Below are 15,418 nucleotides of genomic sequence, written 5' to 3' on the forward strand. Positions count from 1 at the left end.
CATCGATTTTTCAGAAAAGCACTGGGCAAACCAATTGGATCCACCACAAACAGGGGAATGCCAGGGTGACTTTTGCTTTGCTGATAAAGTTCTGGGACAAATACAGCTTAGCTTGATTGTAAGGATGTCTGAGAGCTTGTGGGTCAGGATCAGAGGAGAGGCCAGTAAGGGTGATGTTGGGATGAGAGCTTGTTACTGACCATCTGATCAGAGAGTGAATGATGTCTCCTCTAAACAACTTGAGGAATTCTCTGTATTGTTAAAACTCCATTCAATGTGGGGGCCTTTGACTTCCTTGACATCTGCTGAAAGGACAGCACAGCAGGATGCAGTCCAGGAATAGCCTTAGGAAAGCCAGATCTCACCTAGAATTGACGCTTACAAGAAGATGACCTTCTAGCCCTGCACTGGTAGAAGGCTGAACAAAAATAATGTGGCATTACTGATAAATGGGATGGATGACTGAGTGAGAGCAAATGTAGATGTTGTTGAGGTACTCAATGCCTTTGTTGCTTCAGTCCTCACAAATAAGGTCTCGTAGTCCTTTGTGCTTAGTGAAAGGAAGAGACTGATCACTAGTGGATGAAGATCAATTTGGAGAACTCAACCCATAAAAGCCTGTAGGATCATATGGGCCAAGAGGTAGCTCATGAAATTCAAGAGGTACGTATCCAAAGTCTTTCCCTGGGAAGAAAGTATCCCCTGCAACAATACAGACTGGGGCTGATTGACTATCCAGGAAGCAACTTTGCTGAAAAGATCCTGGGGATTTTGGGAGACAGCAACATACCTGGCAGCAATGAAAGCCAACAGCTTTCCTGTATGAACAAGACCCCAGGGAGGGGGATTGAGGGAGGTGATTATCCCCTGCACTCAGCACTCCCTAGACCACGTCTAGCTACTGTTTTGTCTTTCTGATGTAAGAAAGACATTGACAGCCTGGAGCAAGTTTAGTGGAGGGCCACCAAGCTGGTTGGGGTAGGAACTCTGTATACAAGGAAAGGCTGAGACTGGAGCTTGTTCAGCCTGGAGAATAGATGGCTTTGGGGGGACCTAACAGCAGTCTATCATTACTAATGAGGAAGTTATCAAGGAAGTGGAGCCAGACTCTTGACACTGGTACATGGTGGGAACACGAAAGGTGACAGGCGTAAGTTGAAACAAGAGATGTTCAGCCATGAAAAGGCTATAAGGAAAAGCTTTTTCCTCATGAGGACAATCAAGCAGGGGAACAGGTTGCTCACAGAGCCTGTGAAGTTTCTGTTTTCTGAGGTTTTCAAGTTGCAATTGGACACAGCCCTGAGCATGCTAGTCTGATCCCATAGCTGATCCTGCTTTGAACAGGAGGTTGCACTAGAGACAGCCTAAGGTCCCTTCCCACCTCACTGATTCTATCACTTTTCCTTGGTTTAAGAAAGTAAAAAAAAAAGTTTTCATTTGTGGTATTTGGTTGGGTTTTTCCATTCAAATTGTTTGGATGATGGTGAAAAGCAGTCTTTCTGGTAATCTTCCAGGAGATGAATCTTGGATGACGTCAAGATCTTCACATAATACATCCTTAGAAGTGCTGCATTCTTCATGTTCTTTAACTTATGATAAGTTGCCTTTATATTTCAAGCAGTTATTAATGAAAATGTATGCATTTAATAGGAGATCATTAGAGCATTGAACTTGCAAAGGTTCTTTAGCTTAGTATTTATTTTTAATGTAGAATACATTAAGTGCTGTATCTTTATTGAGAGACATATAGAACTTGTGTAGTAATGTTATTTTCAGAATGTTTCTGTCCAGTGTTTTAAGTTAAAAGAACGCTCATCTTTTGTTGCAGTTGTTTTTAATGGACATAGTCAAAAAGAGGTAAGAATGGGCTACCATAAAATAAGGGAAAAAAAATCCTAGCTTGGAATATTCTTGTAAGATACACTGTGTAATGCTTTTTGAACCAGAATTGACAAAATGTTTGTGAAAGTGAACAGTAGGGAATATTTCTGTGCTCAGCATATCTGTCAAATGCAGATGTGTGTGCATGCATATTTTATAACAGCCTTCTAATCATTAACAACACTTCTATATTTACCATTTGTTTTATAGAACTGTTCAGTGTTTGCCAGAGTTTTCTGCTGGACTGGAATTACTGAGCAGGTATGACCTTCCGTTTCTTTGTTAGTGTCTGCTTCCTATAATTTCAGAAAAAATGTATTAGATTAAAAAAATGAGAAGAAAATTAAGGTGTTAGTAATAGGACTTTTGTACGTTCTACAGTGAGTAGAGTAAGGGGGGGTACCAAATTATAAATATGTTAAAAGCTTGCCCAATCCCTAAGTGCTGTCATGTTAATGAAACAGAAGTTATGGAGGAAAAGCAACATTTGAAAGATGACTTTAGTTCAGGGTCTAATGCACAGGGATGAAGGAGACCAGTACTGAGGCCTGGCGTGTGGTTTTAATCTGATGTTTTATAACTCTTACATATTTGATACGGTTTCATTCTGTTATAATAGAGGCAGTATGCCTTTCATTGCCATGAAATGAAAGTGTATTTATTCCATGTGTATTTAATCACATTTTTTCTGAGTAGCAGGTGCTATTTGCATTATAAATTTCCTTTGTATTTTTATCTTTTTAAAAAAAATTGTTCTCTTTTTTTGGGGGGGAGTGGAGTTATGATTACAATCTTGTTATTTTTTTTTCATTTTCTGCTTGAGGCTTTTATGTGTAGTCTTATAAATATTGCTGGGTCCATTTAGCTCTTAATGGAAGCTAGCAGTTTAAAAAACATGAATCACTCTTTCTTTAACAGAAATTATTTCTTAATGTGTATTTCTTTCTGGTATTTACTGTTCTACCAAGACAACCACACAGCTTTTTAAACTGTTATTTCTGGTAGTCCCTGTAAATATAGGCAGAGTGGCATCCGTGAAATCCTCTTCCTTTGTAAGGGGAACACATTAAAAATATTAATTTATTTTTCTTCTCTTCAGATATGAAGATGCTTGGGCTGCACTTCATAAAGGAGCCAAAGATTGTGCAAAAGCTGGAGAGGTAAGAAAAAAATAACACTTTAAATATTTTGAAATGTCTGAATAATTTTAAACTGAAATTTTTAGTACCAGTGTACTGGGTTGACTGTGGTGACTAGATAAGCACCCACACGGCCTTGTTCACTCCCCCACCAGTGGGACATAGGAGAGAACAGGAAGAACAAAAATGGGAAAACTCACGGTTCAAGATAAAGACAGTTTAACAGTTGAAGGACAGAGGAAAAACAAGTGGTGCAAAAGCAGTCACTCGCAACCTCCCACAAGCAGACCAATGCCCAGCCAGTCTGAGAGCAATGGTTACCTTGGAAGACCAAACCCTTATTTTTTATTGTTGACCATGATGTTATATGGTGTCAAATATCTGTTTGGACAATGGTCAACTGTTCTGTCTGTGTCCCCACCCAACTTTTTGCCCACCCCTAGCCTACTCGCTGCAGGAGAAGGGGGGATGAATGGGGAAGAGAGAAAGCCTTGACACTGTACAAATACATTATTCAGCAATATCCAAAACATTGGTGTGTTATCAACGTTTTTTTGGTCAGAAATCCAAGACACAGCACCATATGGGCAGCTATGAGGAAAGTTAACTCCGTCCCACTTGGATCCGGTACAACCAATATAATGAAAAAGTAATGCTCCCTATAGCTACTTGGGGGGAAAAAAGCCAAGTTGCATTGTATTTTACTGTGGTTTAAAGATGGTGTTTGACAGGCAGCTGGTGGAATGTATCAGAATGTCCAGTTCCTCTTGTTTCTCACATCTCTTCCAGATTTGACGGCATTCAGCCTACAGTTAATATTCCTGAAGTATTAAATATAGATATTGTAAAAATAGAAATTCTGTGATCATGTTTCTATCAAGGTATCATCTAACAAGAATTATCTGAAGCTCTTTCTCCTGTTTACTGTCTGATACTTCAATTACTATAAAAAACATTGTGTGAGAGAATTTCCTAGTGCTTTTAAAGTACATTTCAATTGCTACATTGACACCTGGAATTTCTCGTCTTCTCTCCTTTTTCACGTAGTTGCGATCACTACTTGCACTTAAGCAAAAAATATTGATTATATTGGCTTACTGTTTTTCTGTGGGATGTGTTAGGTATAGAAGGATATTGAGAAGTATGACTTTGTGACAGTGACAAGAAAGTGATCGTAAAAATAAGACACATAGAGCAGTTCAGTGGACAGTTTTTGCACTCTTCTGCCCTTATTTGAAAGATTCTAAGTTAGCTGGAACTATTATGTTGGGATTGCTTAAGACATCTTAACATTGCCAAAAAATAGCAATGTAAACAATAAACAATAATGTAAACAATGTAATGTAAACAATAATGTAATGCAAACATTAAATAATATGATTCAGTGTAAACAATTGCCAAAACGATGTTGCATGTTACTTTAAAAGCACTGGAGGGGGCTGAGAAAGTATAGAATATATTTAGGGTTGGGGCATGTTGGTGGGTTAGTATCAGGGTAGGGCTGTTGCCCGACAGGAAACGACAAGGTTTGGCTTGTTTGGCTGAAAAGATTGAGGAAGTGTCTGTGCTTTCTCCTAGTTTTGTTCAGTTTTCCTATCCTGGAAGTAAAGTGACAAGTTGTGTAGTTTATTTCTGGAATGAAGTGAAAGAAAACTTGCAGTAAGCGCTACCAATGCATTGCTCTGCTGTTTTGGAGGTCTGCACCAGACTTTCCATTTTGAGCCCTGTTTATGGGGCAGAGAGTGTAAGTTGGGTGGCCATGATGCAGAGTAGGACTGAGCTGTGGGGTTCCCTGTCCTGGATGAAACCTTCACTTTGGCTGGCTGCATCCTCCCTGACTCTTCTGGTTTCCTTAGGAGTCTTCTCTTTCTCTTTCTCCAATGGATAAAAAACTCACTGCTTAATGTATTTTGAAGAAGTGTATTTAGGGTCAGAAGGATATAATTTTATGTTCTTCTTTCTCTTGCGTACGGCCCACCTTTTCCATGCGTTCCAGTGAAAACCTTCAGTTGTTAGAGATGAAGTTCTCTCTGCTAACTTTGTGTGTTCTACCGCTCGTGATGATTTTTTAGAAGATCTCTTAAATGACTTGCTTACAATTTTGTAATACTTGAAATAGTTTGCTTTAAAAATTGTGGTTCTGAAAGCAATGTGAGGTTTCATATGTATATAAAACCAGTGTAACCTTAATCTCACATAGTATGACTGCTTGGGAAAATTAGAATAAAAATCTTCCGAAAAAACTTGGAAATTTTCCATGAAATTCAGATGTTTGCTTTTGGGAGAATCCAAAATATGTATTGCTTGTGGTTTTTTGTTTCTTTTTTACAAAAGTAGAAAATACAAGGTTCAATAAAATAAGAATTGTGAAAGCACACAACACTGACTGTACTATATCAGACCTAAGGGTCCACTTGTCCAGTATCCTATTTCTGGTACTGGCCAGTAGCAAATAAACTACTAGTGCTGTCTTATTTTTAAATATTGAATAGAGAAAAGAAAGTGGAAATTTCAAGCTTTGCAGTCTTACCATGTTAAATATAGATGCTAGCTACCAGTTCCATCTACAAAATTGTCCTAAAAATACTTCTTTTAGATTATTGTAATTTTAGCTGCATGGAGTTATCTCTGGGCTGAAATGTGTTTCTGGTGTTTGCCCCCGTCTCGTGGTATTTTTTTTTTGTGTGTGTGTGCTTTACTGTTTAACTGATATAAATCCCATAACTCATTATCAAAAATAGACTTGGCTTTATTTAAATAAGGATGTTGGTCTTTTGAAGTGTTTCATTGCTCAGTGGGCTTTGAAATAAATTTTCAAACCTTGTCTGTAAAACAGGATGTTTTTTTGACAGAAGTAGGTAGCTGGAGGAATTTGGAAATGGGAGAAGTTGTCGTTCTAAAAGAATCTGTCTGAAGCGGGTAGAATTGTAAATCTTTGAGAACTTCCTTTGCCAGTTGCTCAGACTTTTTCCATTTCTGCAACTAAATTCTACAAAAACCGAGGAATTCAGAATGCAGATACAGCCACGGGCTGCAGTTGTGTGCAAGAGGAAGAATGGGTAATGGAACTAAGAGCAATACAACTTTAATCAAATCATCTCAAGTATCATACATAAGGGAAACATTTGTTACCTAAGATCTTTTGGTCTCTTTGTTTTTCATAGAATCTGACCTATATAAATGAAACTTTTAAGCAGTGTATCTTCTTCTCATTATACTATTGTATAATAAAAGTTAGGAAGACTCAAACAACAAAAATTGACTAATGTAGAAGTGTGTTCTTAAAGACTTGAAACTAATGCAGTTAAGCTTATCACAAGAGCAGAAGAGCAGGATTGTTATAAAGGCAACTTCTTTTAAAATGTCATTCCTTTTATTTCATTTTCTAGAGTATTTTGAATGTGCACAGTTTTCAGTTTTGTTGTTAAGATTAAGTTGGTATGACAAGCAACATTAAACTGTTATTGATCTAAATAAGCCTAACACTGCAGCACTGCAATGTTGTTATTGTGTATACTAGTGCAACGCTGCTGTCAAAATTTCAGATGTATTTTATGGATTTTTTAACTGTAAATAACATATTTCCTGCATTGATTACTGTATCAAGAAATTACTTTTTATCTTGTTTTCATCATTTCATGCATTTCAATATAAATATTTCATACTACAGGGGCTTTCTCAAACACGTATATTTACTTGAAATGCGCAAGTGGCAGTGCTATGGGCTTGCTATGCTGACCTCATGCTTGCAGATGCATTAAGTCTAAAAAATCAGTCAAGATGCTCATAAATAGGTACATAAATTTGCAAATACAGTAAAGAACCTGTTTGTTTCAGCTGGTGGATAGTGAAGTTGTGATGCTTTCTGCACATTGGGAGAAGAAAAGGAACAGTCTGGTGGAACTACAGGATCAGCTTCAACAAATACCTGGGTTTTTAGCAGATCTGGAATGCCTCACGGCAAGCCTAGGTAAGATTTTATTGACATAACAAACATTCAAGTCAGTACAGATGATTAGACTGAAGTTCGGCTGTTGTGAACTTCGCAATTATAAAATTTAATTTTGCTTCCCAAACACATCCTTTCTATTGTAAAACAGTAGTTTTAAACAAACTGGTTTTGTAAGAGAGCAAAATTAGTAGTGATTGCTCTCCCAGTAGTTAAAATGTTGTATGTGTCATTATTTGGAAAAAAAAAAGATATTGTGACAATTGTGTATCTTGGTGTGAACAGTTGAAAGCTGTTATTCTTGAAGTCTTTTTAAATTTCTGAGTACTGTGAATACTCATGTATGTAGTTGCTTCTCTCTGATTGAGTCTATGTCATTTTATGTAATAATTTGTTTTAAATCATCATTTGGCAGGGGGTGGGGGGGACAGGACGGAACACATGACTTTACTTGGCTTGGGACACTTTCAAGGCAGAAACTTTTTGTTAAGAGTAATTGTTGGTTCCAAACCTGGCTTCCATAGTTTAAGTAGGATATTCTGAAGTGATTCCCAGCGTTTTTGTAGGTGAAACTAGCAATGCTACATATTAAGGTTACCAAGTACCTCTTGTTGGTTAGACGGCTTCCGATTTTTATAACTTTACCAAATGTTAACCTGTTGATTTAATTTAAAAGATGAAGATATGGATAGATTAATGCTTTAGTGGACTACTTCCGGAAACCTCTCATACAAAGCAGTTGATCTGTTGAAACTGTTGAAAATGAAATTAGGGAAAATGTTCTGGCCTCTTAGTCTTTGAAAAGCTCTGGTGTTACTTAGCCTTGAAGTGGGGATACAGTATTTGACAAGTAGCAAGCTTTTCTGTCAACAGTAGGCCTCTTACCTCCGTGAAAATCTATTCAAGTTGCATCAAATTAAAGTTTTGAAAAACTGCTGTCTGTGCATGGGTTTTAGTAGCTAAGTTCCCCAGGGACTCTGCTTGTGCTATTCTTAGACCAGCTGGGAAGCATGCAGAAATTCTTCATGTAATTGCAGCTCCTGTTTTTTTGTGGGGTGGATTTGTGTGCTGGCATCTGATGTGAAGAAAAGGAGGGTTCTTTTCTGTGTTCAAGGAATAATTTTACATTCTTCTATGGTCAGTGGATATGCACAAATCAGCTTTTGTTCCTAGGTAGGCTGGTGATAACTTTGCTATTTCTTTCTGAACCGAGGAACATATTTCATTTTTTATTACAATTTTCTTATACCGCCTGGTTTAGTAAGGCTTTATCATGTGTGGTAACCATTTAATGTTGGCTTTTCGAAAAGCTCAGTTATTTTCTAAGGAAATGTCAATTCAAATAATGATTTATTTAAATACTGATTTTTAATATCATCGTGCACAAAGTGATGCAGTCCACTGGTAGACCAAAGATAAACAATGTAATGAAAACCTAATGGGATTGTCTTTATAGCTCATAACTGCAAATGCTATAAATCCTGATGAATTGGGCTTACCTTCCCATTCCTGATTTTACAGTTTTATGAACCAGAATTAATCTCACCCTGATTGTAGAATTACTTGGAGAAGTCCTTAAAATGTTTTTGATACTGGAGAAGCAGGATTTAAGGAAGCATTATGCAGTGTACCCGGGGAAGCTAATGAATTTTGGCTAAGGTTGTGAAATTTGAACCTCATGTGTCAGATTTCAAGTAATTTACCTAGAGATGTTTATTAATTCCTCCTAACCACTGTGAGTTTTTTGGAATTGTTTTTTTTTCTGATAAGTTTTGTAGAGTCTATTTGAAGATAAAGGTATAATTTATACCAAATTCAATATCTACACTTATGGAAGTGTTTTACCAGAAATTTGCTGTGATATTCTCCTCACTGTTTTTGGTTTTTATAACTCTGAACTTTCTGCTTTTCATAAATGTAAACTGTATTCACATTTCCAAGAGATGACTAATGCTGTGGCAGTGAATTTTAAATACAAGTGAAACATTCTGTAAAAAAAATAAATAAATGTGAATATAGAATTATAAACTGCTGTGTCCTGGGTTGTGCATTGAGATGTAATTTGGCTAATCTTCATCACTTCAGAAAAGTAATACTTCTGTGTTGTGACATGATATGCTTCTAATAAATTTATTAATGCTTTCATTTTGAAAGAAGATAGGGAACCCTGGCTGCTTTTGATAAAAGAAACTTTAGATAATGGAAATGAGCCTTTTTAGTGACCTACTTAAAATTCGTATGAGTCATGTACAGATTCTTCAGGTTTTACTGTGTACTACAAGACATTTTCATTTCCACTTTTTATAAAGTCCTTTAACTTAGGTACTCACATTATCAGTCATCTCTCACTTCAAGTGAAAAGTCTGTGACTTCATTTGATAAATTAATTGTATTACTCAATGTCTTGTAGCTGCTGTTGAAAACTTTGAAGAAAAAAATTACTCTCATGTAAAAGTGAAAGGGACAGTTATTGCCCTTTCAATGTCCAGAATCTGAATCATCACTTAAGCCAATTTTTATTTTAGATGTTGTAGAAAATATCTGCTTGCGGATATCTAACATACTTGTCTTCATATGAAATATGTGTCATGGTTGAGCAGGGGCATTTTGCTCGAATATCTGTTTTGATTTCAGCAAATCAATGCACATAAACCTTGATCCAAATCCAATTTTCCATTTTTTGATTTATTTTTTTTATGTCAAATGTTAAGCATCAGCTTGATATTGGTTTCAGAAAGGCTGGTCATGAACATAGGTGACAGATCTAATATAGGGTGAAAATATTTAGACTGTGAGGCTGGGAAGAAAATACGGCTGGGTATATATTCACAGAGATAAAAGCCATTGCTTCCTTACCTTTAATAAGTATTTTTTTCCAAGTATGGGTAAGATGAGTGTGTAAATCCATTAGGGAAACAGAAACTTTTTGCACTGCTTAGGGGAGGCATCCTTGTTTGTATCTTGAGCAGAAGGGCATGCTTTATTTTCAGAGTGTGTATCAAGTATGAAAAGTTGCCATTTTCTAGCTTTGCAAAATTCAGTGCAGTTTGTTCAGAGAAGAACAAGTATTTTGCATGAAAGAAGAGGAAAAAAAAAGAAGGCTTTGGTTACTTAAATAACAGTTTCTTTTTTGTTAGCATCTAGCAATTAATAGCTCTTGAAAAAGAGCTGGATAAATGTTTTATAATGCAGAAATCTACAACGCACATTCAATTAGAAGACTCTAGGTTTCAGTGGTTTCTTTTTTGTTTTAAAAATATTTTTAAAGTTAAAAGAACTATAAAAACTTTTACTATAAATCAGTAATGAGTTGCAGTTGGGAAAATGTTTAAAGAAAATAATATTTATTATTAATTAAAACTTTTTTTAATTGGTTGACAGGTTGTTTAAAAACTACTGATACTTTTCTTGCTTTTGCAAGTTTCATTGTTTGAGATGAAACAGCATTTATTGTTTTCTGAGAAAATCAGGAAAAATATTGGGCAGATGTATGTAAAACCAGGGAGTTTGAATAATACAGTGTAATGATACCTATGTTCAACGTGAAGTTTTATTCTTTTGTAGGCTCCAGGGCAGAATGCTTCAGTGGGAGAGGGTTGTTGTATAAGGCAGAGGTGTGTGTATGTATATATAAGGCATATAGTTTCATGTTGTAAACTTGGAAATATCTGTGGCTTGAATGCAGAAGGAAAAATATCCTAGTATACTTGCTATGTAGTTTCAGCAAAGAAGCTACTTCGGCTTCTTGTGAATGGCATGATACTAACTGGATTTAAGATCTTTTCTTTAAAAACAAATCAAAATTGAGAGCTAGTAGAACTGTAATTATGTAAAGAATTTTTTTCAAGTATTGCAGCTAAATTGATCTTTTCTTGTATATATCTTTCAATGCTCATTTTATTTTAAGTTTAGTAATCTGTGTCCCTGTTTGACCTAGAAGTAGAGAGAATTTCTTTGATCTAATTGTTTCCATCCTTTATGTTTTCTGCCTTTTTTGCTTTTAGTTCGAAAATGAATGAACACTGTAAAAAAAATTCTGTCATACTCCTTGGTGCCTCCTGTTGTTTTGGTGGCTGGGACAGTGCAGGAAGGCTGCATTTAAAGTAGGAAAAATTGAAAACTGTAATATTTTCTGATATACAGCCGTTATTTAGCTTTTCTAACAATTTTTGTACTACTGCAGAACTACAGGTTACATAGCTTTCAATTAAAAGAAATTTTATGTGGTAAATTTAAATTAGCTAAAGTTTAGAAAGAAAGTGTTTTCAGGAACAAAACTGTTTTTTGTGATTCTTGAGTTCTAGATAAATACTTCAGTACCTGAGTAGCTGCAAAACAGTGTACACTGGCAGAAGAAAATTCAATCTGATGTCATCTGATCAGACATTAGCATACTTTAAAAAAATTAAAACTAAGAAGTAAAGCTTGTAATAGTGTTGTTATACCTGTGATAGTGTGAGAAGTAAAGGCCAAACTAATACTATTGGAATGATATCACCAGAATAACAAGTTATTTTTTCAGCTGTCTAATAAATAATATTTCTACCAAGTGTGGCATGTAACTATACAGGAAAATTCTTAATGTAAAGGTCAATGGATTTTTTCCAGCCTCCTTAAAAATAATAAAAGGAGATGTTTTTCTCCTTCATAGCAATGCTGTTTCAGAGCGAAATGGTGGTTGAGCTGAAAAAGAAGTAGTAATCTTGCAGGTATTCCTTACTACATTAGCTGGCTCTCCGGGGCAGATTCATTCTAGGTGCCACTGTGAACTATAAACTGGAAATTAATTTATAGATTTCATATTTTTGCTAAATACCTTTTTAAAAGTATGAGCTTATTTATCTGTGAATATAGGTAAGAGCTGTTCCGAGCATTATCGCTTAAGTTTCAAAGTTTTAATTTTGGTGGCTTTTTTCATTTATTGAATAAATATGCAGCTTTGTTCGGAACTTGCTTTTTATGCACATATTCTCATTTGGGTAGAAGAGATATTAGTTCAAGCCATAGCTGATGCTATTGCTATGGAGCTAGTCTTCAGCTTTTTTTGTGAAAGGCAACTAAGTTTTCTTTCACTTCAGAAAGAAAAATTCTGAAACCTCAGTTGCAGTAAGGTGGGATTGTTGTCTTCTGGAGACATCTTAAGTATTCATTCCTGTCTTCAGGAGCACAGTGTTTTCTGCAGTTCCCACTAGAGGCTGCTCAAATGCTAGTGCTAGGAATCAGCTGCCCTCTAGAATTCATTTTCTTCATCCTCTTTATTTTCCTGCTCTTTGTTGTTGTCTTTTAATATTATTTCAATAGTAAGTACAGCAAAGCAGGTGGTGAGGTTTTTAAGTGGAAAAAAACGTGGTTGTTGATAGGTACCTTAGTAAATTATCTTGTGCCCTGCTGTGTTTGTGAATTTTGGAAATTAATAAGTGAGCAATCATTCTGAAAAGCAAGTTAGCATAATACAGACATTTGGATTTTAATGCACTCAGAAAAGTCCATTTTTTAAGCAAAAAGGGACCACCAGTTGTAACTGTAGTCATGATATTGCCCTTTGAATATGTCTGGATTTTGTGAGAGAAAGTAGACTATGTGGTACACATTAATTGTCACCTGCTTTCCCTCCCCCCCCCCAAGTGATCTGTGAACAGATAAATAATTTAAGGAAATCTTTTTTGATTATATTATTCATGTTTCCCTTTCTGATTATTGTGGAGCAGTACCTTACTTGTTAGGGACTAAAAAAATATTACTAAGAATAGGAGCAGAACATACGAATATGCATGCTAGGAAATTTGTTTACAAGGTCTTGACTTTTGCTTTTCTAGGGTGACCACTAGGATAGCAATTTCTAATTGAGTAATGGCTAAGAAAGTTGAAATTTTGTGTACTCCACAAAATTTCCAAAAAGGCTTGAGGTAGAATGCCCAAACCAGAATTGAAGATTTTGACTGATGCCTTCAACTTGCTGTTTTCTTCTTTTGAGTTAATTAACTTTAAATCACTTTTTTCTACCTTGAACTTAATAGCTCTTGTCTTGCTTTATGAAGATTGCATCTGTCTGTTACAGGCAAAGGTGAAACACAGCCATTTGCCAAAACTCATAGTTGCTTTAGTTTTTCTGCTATTTCATTCCATCGTCTGTGTAGTTCTTTGCATCAACAATCAAGTTCATACACTGCAACAGATTAGTGTTTCTGTCTCTGAACTGCAAACTCCCTTCTGTTCGTTGGTTGCTAAAATGTGATTTATCCTTCCTCCTACAATTTACACTCCTTCTGCTATAGGAGAAGTCCTGGCAAAAGGGTGAATAATAGTTCTGGATTCACACAGCTCCATACCAGAGTGACTAGCTGGTTAGAGTTTGGGAAAACAGTTTTTCTACTTTGGCATCCTGAGGAGAGACATGGAGTTCAGCATTAACTACCCGCAGGGAGCGTGGTCCTTTGATACAAGATTCACACGAGATAATTCAGGTCAGAAGGGACCTCAGGAATTCTCTAGTCCAAATTTCTACTCAAAACAGGGTGAGCTATGAGATAAGATCAGGTTTTTCAGGGCATTTCATAGACATGATCTCTTTTAAGTCTCTGAGCAATTATAGTTAAATAGGAAACTTAAGAGGTTTTGCATGTTTTTAAGTGCATGGGTATATAAAATAAGGTAAATCTAGAGATTTGCCTGTCAGTAAGCAGTCTGTCTTCAGAGTAAACTTTCAAAGTCTGTATTCTTCTATATTATCATATTTAAAAGTTAAAATTCTGCCAGTATGCTTTATTTTTGCTTAATTTGAATAATTTACATTAGTACTGGTTTTGGTCAGCACAGCTTTATTCCTTAGATTGGTACCAGGCAGGAAGGGCTAAATTGACAGCGTGCCCAAGAAGCAAAATTAAATTATGAATTCTGGATGCGTCTCTTCCTGAAGTATAGACCACAAGCCTGTGAGACCAAGACGCTGGGGAAAATAAAGTGGTTCAGCATCTTACTGCAAAGGGAACCTCGGATAGATTTCCCTTAAGATGGCTCTGCTGTCACTCTTTGCAATGCGATATGAACTGAGATTAGTTTATCTTTCTGAGCTGTTTATATATATGTAATTATTACCATGTTAATTATGTTCCTTTATGAATTCCTGTTTCTGTTCAGGTGGGTTGTCCATCTATTGATACAATTTGATATTTATATAAGTATTTCTTATAGCCCAGCTAGAGGCAAACTTTGAGGAAATGGAGAATCATCTATTGTGTCTTGAGGACCTATGTGAACAGTGTGAGTTGGAAAGATACAAATGTATGCAGACATTACAGCTGGAAAACTACAAGAAAACAAAAAGGTAAATAAAACAATTGCTATAAATATAAGCATAAAATATAAGCCTTCTGTGATTATTTTTTTCCTGTATATAATAGAATCCCTTTTATGAACAAAGAGTGTGTGTCTTTGGAAAATTATCACTACGTTTTTGTTAAGATGAAGTTGTACTTATTATTGTCTATAAACAAGTGGACTAAATGCTAGTGTTAATAAGCGCTAATAGTTGTTTCTTTTCATCCCTTTCCCTGTTTTTTCGATTTTTTTTTTTTTTTTTTTTTTCACCATGTACTTGTAAAGTTAGGAACTGTATTTTCCTCTATCTTTCAGTTCTGTCCTATACTATGAGTACCTTTCACTCTGTATGAAAGGTATTAATCCCCTGCCATTCTCTTACTTGCAAAAACAGAGCATTACTACTTGGAATCAAAGTTCAACTTGTAGCAGTATGTGTGAAAAGTCAGAACCTCCAACTCTTGAGGTGCATGTTTACCTAAAAGATAAAGTAGCAAGAGATAAATATTAAGAGCTTAAGTAACTTAAAATGCTGACTTTATTTTTTTACTGACAGTGTCAAAAATAACCTTACTGAAGGAGGTAAGAAGAGCAGTATGAAGTCCATTATATAAATGACGAAATGAGGAGTTAAATTAAAGCAATTTGTCAAAGACAGTCTCTGGCAGCCTGTGTTAGGGAGCGGTGGGTAGATGCAGATGCTGACAGACCTGGAGCCGGCGCTGACATGGGGATGACCAATTTACTTGATCTGTCCAACCAGGTGTCCTCCTGTTAGCCAGGGGAAGCACCCTGGCACCCTCCTCGCTTCTCTTGATCGCGGAAGCAAGTTTGACTCAGAATGACTGGTTTGGTTTACAGTCCTATTAGGATGTGGTGATCAAGGGCAGGACTGCACCAGCCAGCACTGGTCACATTTTGCATAGCTTAGCTGTTTTCTTCTTTCTTGACCCTCCTTTTGCCATCCTTGTAGCTCTCTTTTTTTTTTTTTTTAATTCCAGTCTCCTCTCAAGTAACCAGTCCACCCCTAATTACTTTTTCCGTATTGGTCCTGGTTTTGCTACTCATTTTGGTATTTCTGATACCATTAGCTAGGGAATCTTGACCTTCTGTGGTGTTACAGTTACAGAAG

The 15,418-nt window shown here is 36.1% G+C and overlaps 1 protein-coding gene across 3 annotated transcripts in view; it reads left to right on the forward strand.

Moving 5' to 3' along the window:
• The window catches only part of DTNBP1 (dystrobrevin binding protein 1), a 71,404-nt gene that overhangs the window by 4,597 nt on the left and 51,389 nt on the right, over positions 1–15,418 (forward strand). For all 3 annotated transcript variants that reach the window (XM_054191123.1, XM_054191124.1, XM_054191126.1), the window contains exons 3-6: positions 2,092–2,142; positions 2,981–3,041; positions 6,858–6,990; positions 14,161–14,293. In XM_054191123.1, coding sequence (XP_054047098.1) covers positions 2,092–2,142; positions 2,981–3,041; positions 6,858–6,990; positions 14,161–14,293 — 378 coding nt within the window. The remainder of the gene's footprint in view (positions 1–2,091; positions 2,143–2,980; positions 3,042–6,857; positions 6,991–14,160; positions 14,294–15,418) is intronic.

Source organism: Rissa tridactyla, chromosome 2, assembly GCF_028500815.1.
Source record: "Rissa tridactyla isolate bRisTri1 chromosome 2, bRisTri1.patW.cur.20221130, whole genome shotgun sequence".
NCBI classification, from domain to species: domain Eukaryota; kingdom Metazoa; phylum Chordata; class Aves; order Charadriiformes; family Laridae; genus Rissa; species Rissa tridactyla.